Raw genomic sequence first — 12,071 nt, forward strand, 5'->3', positions numbered from 1 at the left:
TCCCCGCCCCCGCGCCCCGCCCCATCCATCCAGATTGTACCGGGTCCGCCAACGCTCGCGAGAGCCCTCCTGGCTTCCACGTTTGCCACGTTCCAAAGGACCGAGACAGACTGGAAAGTCGAAGGCGGCTCGCGCTCACAGGCGGCTACGACGCGCCCAGAACAGCCCCAAGTCTTCAGGGGGTGGGGACGCACAGCAGGGTTCCGTCCCTTCACAGGAGCCGTTGTGATTGGCTCTAGTCTCCGTCATTCAGCCTTCCGCGGGGGTGGGAGGAGGCGGGGCTCGGGCGGGAAGGGGCGTGGCCGAGGGGGGTGGGCGAGCCGCGCGCTCTCGCCAGGGGAGGGAGTCACAGGTTCAGCGCACGCGAGTGTTGGGCGCGCGCAGCCGGCACGCGGGCGAAAGTCCTCGGAGGCGCGGCGGGCGGTGCCGAGACACAGGCGCTGCTGCAGGAGCAGCGGCCCGCACCCGCCGCAGCGCTCGCCGCCGTCAGCGGCCCTTGCGCCTCCGGTGTCACGGCTCACTGAGGAACCCCACCACCCCTCGCCGGTTCTGGTAGTGCGCGCAATGGCCCCTCGCAAGAACGCCAAGGGCGGCGGCGGCAACAGCAGCAGCAGCAGCAGCAGCAGCAGCAGCGGCTCTGGCAGCGGCTCCGGCAGCGGCAGCCCGGGCGCGGGCACCAGCGGCGGCAGCAGCAGCCCCGGGGCCCGGAGAGGTCAGAGGCGTGCGGAGGCGGGAGTGCGGGGCCGGGGTCCGGGACCGGCCCGGGCGGCTGGCTTTGCAGTTCAGTCTCCTCGGATCCCGCCGTGCATCTCCTTCATCCTCCGCGTCGCTCCTCCTTTTGGCGCGGGGCGGAGGCCGCGCGCAGTGGGCCAGGCGGGAGGACCGAGGGGCCGGGCGGAGCTGGGTCCGTGGCCTGGGGTTGGTCGCGCCGGGGAGCCCCTTCCCGGCTGATCCCTCACCTGCATGGCGCAGCCAGAAGGGAGGTTACTGATCTACCTTTTCTTGGCTGTGCGTGGATCCAAAGATGGGAGGGAGTAAGGGAACCAGTTTACCTTTGCGGTGCATGTTTTGGGGAGTTTGGAAATGAGCCAAAGTCGGAGAAAATAAGTTCCTGCCCAACCAGGGTAATATTCTGTGTGTGTGTGTGTGTGTGTGATTGTGTGTGTGTGTCGGGTGTGTTTGTGGGGGGGGCGGGAGTGATTTGAATGTTTTTGGAAATAATTTTAAATACTTTTGCTCCTAGGTAGCTTTCTTAACATGCGTTGTTGTTGTTGCCTTGAAAGTATCATGGAATATCATAGAATACTGGGTGAACCTCTCGATTTTTTCAGTCTTCTCTTTAAAAAAACAAAACAAAACAAAAAACACGTTGGCTATTAACCTTTTTCTTCCATGTGCTTTACCCAGCAAAGAGAACAGTGCAGATGTTTTAAATCTGTTTCATCTCATATTTCAGCGGTTCTATTTCTTTTATACTTCCTTGGACTCATTTAGGATATTGTAACTGCAGTACACGTGTGTGTGAATGTGAGCTGCAGTTTTTCCTTTTTGAGATGATCATTTTGAAATGATAGAGACTTTCTGTTTCCCGAGGTCTACAAGTAATCATTTTATATATAAAACAAATAAATTAGGTAACTACAGTCATACTTCATATAACTGTTTTTTTTAATAAGCACTTATCATCATGTCAAAGTATCTTATTTTCTTGTGTATTGCCTTCTTGTTTTACACCCTCTCCTTGTTCATTCCTATTGCCAACTCCTAGAATAGTCCTGGACTTAATAGGTGCTCAATAAATATTTGATTAATGAGTGAATGAATACATTTAAATGGTGAACGTAGTGTAATTAAACTCATTGCACAAATTAACATTCTAAGAGCTAATATTTATATCGTAAATGAAAAAAGATACACACAATTCGAAGTTAAAAGACAGCATATTAATTCATCTTTGACATAAGTAAAAGTTAAGGGGCTCCTGGGTGGCTCAGTTGGTTAAGTGACATAAGTAAAAGTTTGTGTTCCTTTGTCACTTGTCCCTAAATTCCAGTCAGTTGCTTAAAGAGGCAGAAGAGTAGGTGAATTGTCTCCGGCAGCTTTGGCTACCCTTTTAAAAATTTCTAAATGGGAAGATCCTCACCAGCAAGCCAGGAAAGCTGATGAACAATACTGTTGTTTTGTTCATGTTAACTGCTGTCAGAAGTTTTTCTGTAGCTGTTTATAAGGGAGGCACATCTTTGTTCCATTTTACTCTTTGTACTCGTGGGTAGAAGAGGCCTGATTGCGCCTGGGGAAGTCATTGTATTAAGGACTATTACTGGGTTTGAATTAGTGCGGCAGGTTGGGGGAGTTGGGGGGGGATATATATTGTGTTCTCACCACCACTGGTTCTTCAATCACTGAACCAGTTTTAATAGGCAGGTAATAAATATAGGAAATGTTACGACCTAAATTAATGTATTTTGACTTGCCTATTTAGATACTTTTGAGCTGCCACTCCTGTCCATATTTGAGGATCTGTGGCCTTTTACGCATTGTTCACATTGATTGCACAATTGTCACGAAAAGACATGGTATGTAAAAGAGAAAAGTAACTGTATTACCAAAACAAAACATAACAAAAACGGAACACAAAACACTGAAAGAGTTGGTATTGGAGTCTTGCATGTTACGTAATGAGTAGTCTTTTTCCACAGCCATTTTTTGTAGTAGTGAGTTCTGATTGTGTGCCAGGTAGAAGGCACTGGAGGTGGAAACAGCGATTCTTTGAGTCTTAAACAGTTTGAAAGTGTAATTCTGTTTGTCTTGTTTGCTTATATAGCAGGTTATACCTGGAAGATAAAGCCGACTTCCTTTTTGTTGCTGTGTTTCTTGAGTCTTTGAGGTAGAGACATTGATTCCCAAACCATTCTCATCTGCTGGGAAATCACAGAAGCTGAAGAAATTTTAGTAGTGGCATTACCCTAAGGCCCATCTAGTTCCCTCTTCTAATTTTACGGATGAGGGAATTAATGCCCAGAAAATTCGTGTAGTTCATTGAAGGTTGGGTGGGTCTTTGAAATCCAACTAGTTAATGGACGATCCAAGACTAGAACTCAAGTTTTCTGTCACTCATTCATGATACCATCATACTTGAATTTGAGGTCCTCTAATTTGTAAGATTTTATGGGAATTTTAGATTTGAAGTAGATTATCCCTTTCCCTCTGTAGATGATCTCTTCCTTTTTGGTTAGGTCTGTGGCATACCACACCAAGTTGCTTAATAAAAAAGTATGCTTTTTTTCATATCCAGTTAAATTTGACTAAAATTAGGTTTGAAATAGTACTTTTGAAAATCTTAGTCTGAGAAGAAATGCACGGGCCTAAATAGGAAGTTTTTCGAGATGTGTTGCATTGAAAGTCTGAAGTTGATGACGACATCAGTCATATGAAATATTATTTGTTAAATTTTTGTATAAAAGCATGGGGGAGAAGGACTCAGTCCTTTGAAACATTCATTTTAGGGAGAAAGTGATTATTTGGCTTTCTCTTTATCTTGGTGATCATTTTGTTGAAAAGTGATGTTTAGAATTTAGGGAATTTATATAATGGATATTTTAAAGCAAGTGCCTACCTTTCATTTAAGTCTTCAACTTAAACTGAAAACCAATAAAATATCTAGTTTCATACAGAACTCAGTTTTACCTCTTCAGTTTTACTCTTTAAAATATAAAAGAAACATGAGTAAATTGGACATCTTGCCTTTAACTTGCGTATGAAAATTTCACTTGCATGGCCAGTTGGGGCCAGGGGTAACTTAGTTCACATTTATTGATTGGAAAATTTTTGGTTGGGAAGAATCATGGTGACCTGTTGGGCTTACTTTGCAGTTCATAGACTCTGGTATGTGTAATGTTTTTGTTTAGCTTTTCCCTTTTGACTATCATTAAATCTTTTCCTGTAGCTTTCTAACATGTTACAGAGATGTAAACATCTGTTTGTCCAATAGTGGTTTGTCTAATAGTGTCAGGCTACTATGTTACACTTCACCAGTAGGTGTCACTGTAGAATACTTTATCCTTTTTCAGTTAAAGTTTCGGTTATGTAATACCACTTAGTTTTTTTTATTTAATCAGTTCTGTACATACCCAGAACTATCGATGGACAACTGCTTAAAAACTCATAGGTATTGCTTTCAAGGTCTTTAACAGCAGATTTTTAAATTTAGTAGTAAGATTTTGTCCCTAGCAGCCTTATTTATTTAGCTTATCTTTTTTTTTAAGATTATTTATTTATTTGATAGAGCGAGAGAGATCACAACTAGGCAGAGAGGTAGGCTGAGGGGGTGGGAAAGCAGGCTCCCTGCTGAGCAGAGTCAGATGTGGGGCTTGATCCCAGGGCCCTGAGATCATGACCTGAGCTGAAGGCAGAGGCTTAACCCACTGAGCCACCCAGGTACCCCTATTTAGCTCATCTTGTTTAGAATTAAATGCATTCATTTTTTTTTAAATGTTTTATTTATTTATTTATTTGAAAGATCTAGAGAGCATAAATGGTGGGGGGTGGGGAGGATGGCAGAGGGAGAGGAAGAAGCAGGCTCCCTGCGGAGCAAGGATCCTGGTGCCAATGGGATCCCAGCCCCCACCTCCCTCCCATCATGACCTGAGCTGAAGGCAGACACCCAACCCACTGAGCCACCCAGGTGCCCCTAGAATTAACACATTCATATAGTATCTGCAAAACTTCTGCATTCACAGATTCATCTGATGGATACTAATCATTTAGAAATTTGTGTTTTCTTTCTTTCTACTTTCAGTATTGCTTGGACTGCTTAGTAACGAACAGACACAACACACTGCAGATTGCATTCTGGCTCCCTTGAATGAAGAGGCCTTGGTGAAATTCCCTTTCTTTATCGATAGGCTGTCAGGTAGGGCCAGTTGGTTTATCCTCCATTAGTCATTCTAGGACGAAGAGATAGGATGAAAGCTCCAAGAACAGTGTGCTGTTTTGTGTTCCTTTGAACAGCGTTTTGCCCAGCCTGGCCAGGATGATTTGAAACCAAGTACTAAAAAATGTTCTGAGGGAACTCTTGAACACATTTTAAAAAGACCAAACATATTAACCTGTAGGAGGTAAAAGGAAAGGTCTGTATTTTAGTCTTCTTTAAAATCACATATGGTAGAGAGATTACTAGAAAAGGAAAAATTTTCCTTTTCAGCTAATTAGCAGCAAAGTAACTTGGATAAAGGCTCTTGTGGACTATCTACCTTATTTTTAGTCGGTACAGAAATTTAACCCCCGAGCCCTCCAATCCCAGTAGAATAACCCCACCACCCAAAAAGGAATGTACTTTGGGAATCTGTTGACCTGGATTCATGTCCATTTAGAGACCGTGTAGTTAGTCTCTCCAAATCTCTTACCCTGATCTTGGAAGAAGTCTTCTCTCATTTCATGGTTGTTATAGCCCTCAAACCAATTTTCTATGCCTTTGTTTTGACCTCAGATACCTTCATTAAAGTTTTTCTATTGGCAAGGGTGAGTACAAAACTTTGTGGAGGACATAAGGGTGCAGAGCTAAGCAGGTCATTGCATGCCTGACATTTTTTTATGGTTGAAAAACAAATCATTTTGTTACATTCTGTTAGCCTATGTGTTACAAGTGAAATGGTTGTCCCAGCAGTAGTGTTTCTACTATGGCCTGGAGGACCACGTGATGCATTTCTGTCCACCTCTGAAGGCCAAGGTACACCATTTGTAGGTCTATTATGTTGTTTTATTTTACTAGAACTAAGATACATTTTAGTCTTTTGGTGCTGTTTTTAATATGAAAATAGATAACTTTGTTTGTGTCTTGGATACTTTTTATCTCCTAAGTAGTTCCAACTTCATTCTGTACCAAGATACAAAAACATTTTTTTTTTCAAGATTTTGTTTATTTATTTGACATGGTGTTGTGGGGATAGCACAAGCAGGGGGAGTGGCAGGCAGAGGGAGAGTGAGAAGCAGGCACCTAGCTGAACAGGAAGCCCAATGCAGGGCTTGATTCCAGGACCCCGGCCTGGGATCATGACCTGAGCCAAGGCAGATGCTTAACCGACTGAGCCACCCAAGTGTCCCTGCAAAAAAAAAAAAAAAAAATTTAAATTAACTTCCCCTTAGTAAAACTGGAAGGTACGTAGAACCCATCTACAATTTAACCAGTCTCTGGGGAAAGTGTCAGCTGCCTGTCGGGGGATGTGGAGGTGCTGAGGTTGGCTCAGATGTCTCAGGTCTGCTGCTCCAGGATCCACTCAGCTCTGCAGGCGTAGGTGTAAGTCTGTCTGGGTGGAGGTGCATGTCTGGTTCCGTTCTACAGTTCTGGCGATTTCTGCTAGAAGACTAGATGTTTGTTTCTTTCTTTTCTGTATGCCAGCTGTAGAGGTATATTCCGGAGTCCCATGCTTTAACTTTTTCTCTTTCTTCTGCTGGTGTGGGGAGCCAGGGTAGTATTTTCTTGTCGTTCATTATTTATTTTTAAAAAATTTTATTCTTCTGGAATGGGAGAGCTTAAGGCATTTGGCCTGCATTTGATACTTGTTTTCAGGGAAGTGTCTTACCTTTGGCTGAGGTGGTTATCTTTTAATGGCAAATCTCTGAATGCAGTTCAGTTCTGATCCCACTGATGACCCTTGAGGACAAATTTGCTGTAGATAACCTATTAGACTCAAAGGAAAGGGGCACCTGGGTGGCTCCGTGGGTTAAGCCGCTGCCTTCGGCTCAGGTCATGGTCTCAGGGTCCGGGGATCGAGTCCCGCGTCGGGCTCTCTGCTCCGCAGGGAGCCTGCTTCCCTCTCTCTCTCTCTGCCTGCCTCTCCGTCTACTTGTGATCTCTCTCTGTCAAATAAATAAATAAAAATCTTTAAAAAAAAAAATTTCTAGACTCAAAGGAAAATCTGAACTTACTTCACGAATACATTGTTTAAAAACAAATAGTCATACAAGGACTTTTGAAGGTTTTGGACTGTTCTTCAGCCCCTTGTGCGATCCAGGTGGCTTGTCTCGTCATTCTGGCCACAGTGTAACTCTCATCATCCACTGTAGATGCTCTCTGTGCTCTAGAGCGGGTAGGGCTAGTGAATCAGACCGGGCCGGGCCGGTGGCGGCTGTCCAGTTAGAGCAGAGTGAAAGGCACTCTTGCAGGGCTTGGAGAAATGCCATTACTTCTCTCCCACATATGTGCCTGCCCATTTAACCCAGTGACTCATTCTGTATGGAAGCCAGCAAGCCTCAGTCTTCATTTTAAAGTGAAAAAATATTGTTTGATAAAATAATATGGTTCCCTAATTGGTAGGGTGTAGAGTCAGCGCTGTTTTGACGTTATACTCTGTGTCTAACTTCTGTTTCTTATTTATCATATCACTAACATACACAGTTCCCTCCCCTCCTCCCCATTTTTCACCGTTTTAAATTTCCCAGTTCCTGAAAAGATACACTGGGAAGCCCTTTTGGTCTTAATGTTTACATGTAAATTTTACTTAGGAGCAGTTACTTTTTTTTTTCTTATGTGAAAATAAAAATGTGTGCCGAAAGACTGTCTGTCTAGCGTTTAACTTCACTTTTCCGTTCTTTGAATCAAGTTCGTTTGAACGGCTGTCCCTTTCTGAGTTTTAGAGATTAATTCATGCTTTTTTGTCAGTGAGCCATCTCTCTAACTTCTACAACCATAGATTGCTATGTACTGTTCTTTAAAACTTTGTCTCTTTGAAATGTTGCACATTTAAGACCTAGCCACTGTCCAGGTGAAGAAATAAAATGTTGCCAAATTCTTGGTTTCTCCTCTCCTGCATTATCCCTTCTCAGCCACTCTTACACGATTTGTGATAATTATTATCCTGCACTTCCTTATAATGTATAATGTATTGACACCCAAGTGATGTCTATTACATAATGTCACGTTGCAGGTTGTATAACTAGGGGTGATTTGTGTAAACGTAACTATTGTCAAAGGCCGTTTAGATAAAAGTGCTTAGGAAGTGTATCTCTGTATACCACTTGGCTTGTTGAGTTTTCTTTCTGCAGACATTGCTGCTCTGAGCAATCTTGTGGGTGCCCATGCCCTTGTGTACGTTCCGAAGGGCTTTTCTGGCTTGGAATTGGTGGTCATAAGAAAGCATTTCTTCAACTTCACGCGCTCCTGCTGTCTGTGTTGTTGTAGTAGGTTTATGCTTCCGATCACCCAGCCTACAGCTCCTTTTTGCTGCCACCGCATTACTAGCACTTGGTGAGGTTTAATATCCACAAGTTTAGTGGGTGTGATGTTGTTATCTTGTGGTTTCAACTTGCATTGGCTTGATCAGCAGTGAGATTACTCCCGAGAATAGCTATTTGTGTTTCCTTTTCTGTGAGTTGCCTGTTCATTGAGCGTGTCTTTTTTTGGGGGTGTGGTGGTGGTGGTTTGGTTTGTTACGTGTTTTTCGTTTTGATTTGTAGAATTTCTGTTCTATATTCTGAACCTTTGGATTATTTGTAGGGTGAGGGGCTTCTCCCAATCTGATTATTTTCCTTGTCATTTCCTATAGTATATTTAGTGGAGAATTTTAAGATTTTAGCATATTCATATTATAATTTTTACTTTATGGTTTGTACCTTTGTGCTTTAAGACATCCTTTCCAAAACAGAGATCATAAAACATTCTCTTATTTCTTCTAAAATATCTTAAATTTTGTCTTCTCACATGTAGATCTCTAAACTACCAGGTGTACATTTTATTGTATATATTGTGGTCGTAAAACATTATCTTATTTCTTCTAAAATATCTTAAATTTTGTTTTCTCAATGTAGATCTCTAAAGTACCAAGTGTAGATTTTATTGTATATATTGTGAGGTAGAGATCTAATTCAATATTTTTAAAAAACGGATGATGATAATTTCTTGTACCATCAGTTGAAGTGTCTTTACACGCTAATCTGCGTGTATCATGTATTATGTATAACTCTTGTGTGGCTCTGTTTTATTCCAAGCGTGTAGGAATCACTCACAGCATATTTGGTTAGGCAAATCCTCTGCCTTGTCTTGTTATCATTGTCCTTGATGTTTTCGGACCTTTCCTTGTGCATGACTGTACCATTTAGCATAAGCTTATCAAGTAAGTTTCATGAGAACTGTTACAGGATATTGACTGGAGTTGTATTGAATTTATAGCATGATTTGGGACAAATAGACATCTATAAAACCAGGTCTTCCTATATGTGAACATAGTATAATTTCCTATTTATTTAAGTCTTATCATTAATTTTTGTAATTTCATCCAGAAGTTACATAGATCTTTTATTACGTTTAGCCTGGGTAATTAATGTATTTACATTTTTTTTGTATTTACATTTTTAAACAAGTATTTTATTATGAAAAATTTAGAATGTGCACCTGAGTTAAAAGAATTGTATAATGACCGTACCACTGAGATTTTGTAGTGGTTAACATTTAATATATTTGCTTCGTATCATATCAATCTGTTAATTTGTTCTTTATGGGTTTCCAAGTAAGTTGTAAATATCAGTATACCTCACTCCTAAACATTTACTGATGTCTGATGTTAACTAGAGCTCAACATTTGTTTCTGGGTTTTGTTTTTTTTTTTAACCCCCTGAGGTAATATTTGCATACAGTGAATTGCACAAATCTTAGTGTATTATTCTCAGTCTTTATAAATGTGTACATCTGTGTAACCCAAACAACCTGGTAAGATAGAGAATATGTCTATCACCTCAGAAAACTCCAATCCCCTCCTTGCCACCACCTCTGCCATCAGAGGCAGCCATTGTACTAAATTTTTTCACTGTAGATTGGTATTGTCTGTTTTGGAACTTTGTTTACATCTTCTTTGAGTCAGCAGATTTTTGAGGTCCATCCATGTTGCGTGTATGAGTATCTTGTTGTGTTTGTTGCCAAGTGGTCCATTGTGTGACCAGAGTACAATGTTTCTCTGGTCTTTTACTGATGGACACTTGGGCTATTTCTAATTTGGGCCTATTACAAAGAACATTCTATGAATATTGTAATATTGGGGATTTCTTTTTTTTTTTTTTTTTTTAAGAGGATGTATGTCTTCATTTCTCTGAGTAAATACCTAGGAGAGGAATTACTGGGTTATAAGGTAGGTATTTGTTTAGTTTTATGCAAGAACTGCCAAATTATTTTCCAGAGTGGTTGTACAATATATATTACGCTCCCACCAACAGCGTGTAGGAATATAGTTGTTCTACATCTGTACCAACATTTAGTGTTGTCAGTCTTCTTAATTTTAGCCATTCTGGTGGGTGTTAGTGGCTTCTCATTGTGGTTTAAAATTACATTTCCCTGATGACTAGTGATGTCACGTAGTTTTTCTTCTGCTTATTGGTCATATATATTATCTTCTTTTGCAAAGTTTCTGTTTACCCTTTTACCTATTTTTTATTGTCTTTTTTTTTTTTTTTGGTCTTTTTGTTATTGAGTTGTAACTTTAAAATATCCCAGATAGACGTTCTTTTCAGATAGATATATGTATTGCAAATAATTTCTTCCAGTCTATAGCTTACTTTTTTCTTAATAGTATCTTTTGAAGAGCAAATATTTTTATGTTGATGTTTACTTCATTTTTAATGGTTTTTGCTCTCTTTATCTTGTCTAAGAAACTGCCTATTTTCTTTTTTCCCCCTATTTTCAAGTTACAAAGCTATCCTGTTATACTTTCTTTTAGAAGTTTTGGGGTTTATTATTTATTTATTTATTTATTTATTTATTTTTGAGAGGGAGAGAGAGAGAGAGAGCGCATGCAAGCAAGTGGTAGTATGATGCAGAGGGAGGGAGAAAGTTTCAAATTGCCTCCATGCCTAGCCTGGAGCCCAACACAGGGCTCCATCTCACGACCCTGAGTTCATGACCTGAGCAAAAGTCAAGAGTCAGACCTTTAACCAACCGAGCCACCCAGAATCCCCTAAATTTTAAATATCTTTAAATTCTGGTTATTTGGGGGCACCTGGGTGCCTCAGGCAGTTAAGCATATACCTTTGGCTCAGGTCATGACCTTAGGGTCCTGGGATGGAGTCCCACATTAGGCTCCCTGCTCAGCGGAGAGTCTACTTCTCCCTCTCCCTCTGCCCCTTCCCTCTCACCCCACTCATTTTTGTTCTCTCTCAAAAAAAAAAAAAAAAAAAAAAAACTTAAAAAAATTCTAGTTATTTTTAGACAGATTTTTTTCTGAGTTTATTAAAGTGAAAAGTCTTTAAAAAATAGGCTGGATAGTCTAATACCTGTGAGAAGGTAAACCATTTGGTCCTGGTGATGTGGTTACGTTGGCTTGGTATGGTGTCCATTTTCCTGCTTAAATGGTAAGGACTAGCACTGGATACATTACTTTGTTCAAAACTGAACTGACTCTCTTCATGAGTCATAATGCTTGTTTTTTGGAACTTTCAGGTTTATTTGATTATTTGATGGGTTTTAATGGCTCAATCTCTTTAGTTGTAACCAGTAAATGTACTTGGAAGTCTAGGGTACCTGACGTAGATCTGAGAGAACAGTTCCTGAATGGCTCTGTGTCTCCTATGAAGGTATTAATAGATTTATGTGCCAAACATTGATGTTCCCTGTGTTTCCATTTCCATTTTGATCTGTTAAATTACAAAGGTAGGACATCTTTAAGGTGAAATTCATATATGTGAAGGTGCAAAGCTCATAAAGCAACTTGTATTCTTTTCTTCTTTTAGAAGTGGTATAGTATTTGTGCCAATAAGTCCCTAGCTACTTTTCACAACCTCTTGTGATCACTGAGACATTTAAGATGACTGAATCAGGGTAGAGTAAGGTTGATTAAGATTGGGTAAGATAAAGAACTGTTCAGTAGCTCAGGTAAGTACTGATTTGGAAGAAATTACTTGTATTTGAGATCTTCCTCCTCGGTTGGCCCTGCAACAAAGTCTTGCTGTCCTCTGTGTGTTCTTAGTTGATGTTTCCCTGTGTTTTCAGTACTAGCTATTTAAATCTTCAACTCCTTGAGCTCAATGCCTTACTTCTTCCCATTGCGTTTTGACAGATGACTTCCTCCCATTGTTTGGAGAAATCAGGG

The 12,071-nt window shown here is 40.8% G+C and overlaps 1 protein-coding gene across 1 annotated transcript in view; it reads left to right on the plus strand.

The window, feature by feature from the left end:
- Positions 1-419: 419 nt before the first annotated feature.
- LOC111155376 (aspartyl/asparaginyl beta-hydroxylase-like) overlaps positions 420-12,071 on the plus strand; it is a 58,038-nt gene continuing 46,386 nt past the window's right edge. Inside the window, exon 1 of the mRNA XM_022515524.1 lies at positions 420-712. Coding sequence (XP_022371232.1) covers positions 565-712 — 148 coding nt within the window. The 5' untranslated portion in view covers positions 420-564. The remainder of the gene's footprint in view (positions 713-12,071) is intronic.

The sequence above is a fragment of the Enhydra lutris genome, unplaced genomic scaffold, assembly GCF_002288905.1.
Source record: "Enhydra lutris kenyoni isolate GAN:26980312 unplaced genomic scaffold, ASM228890v2 scaffoldscaffold41, whole genome shotgun sequence".
Lineage (NCBI taxonomy): Eukaryota > Metazoa > Chordata > Mammalia > Carnivora > Mustelidae > Enhydra > Enhydra lutris.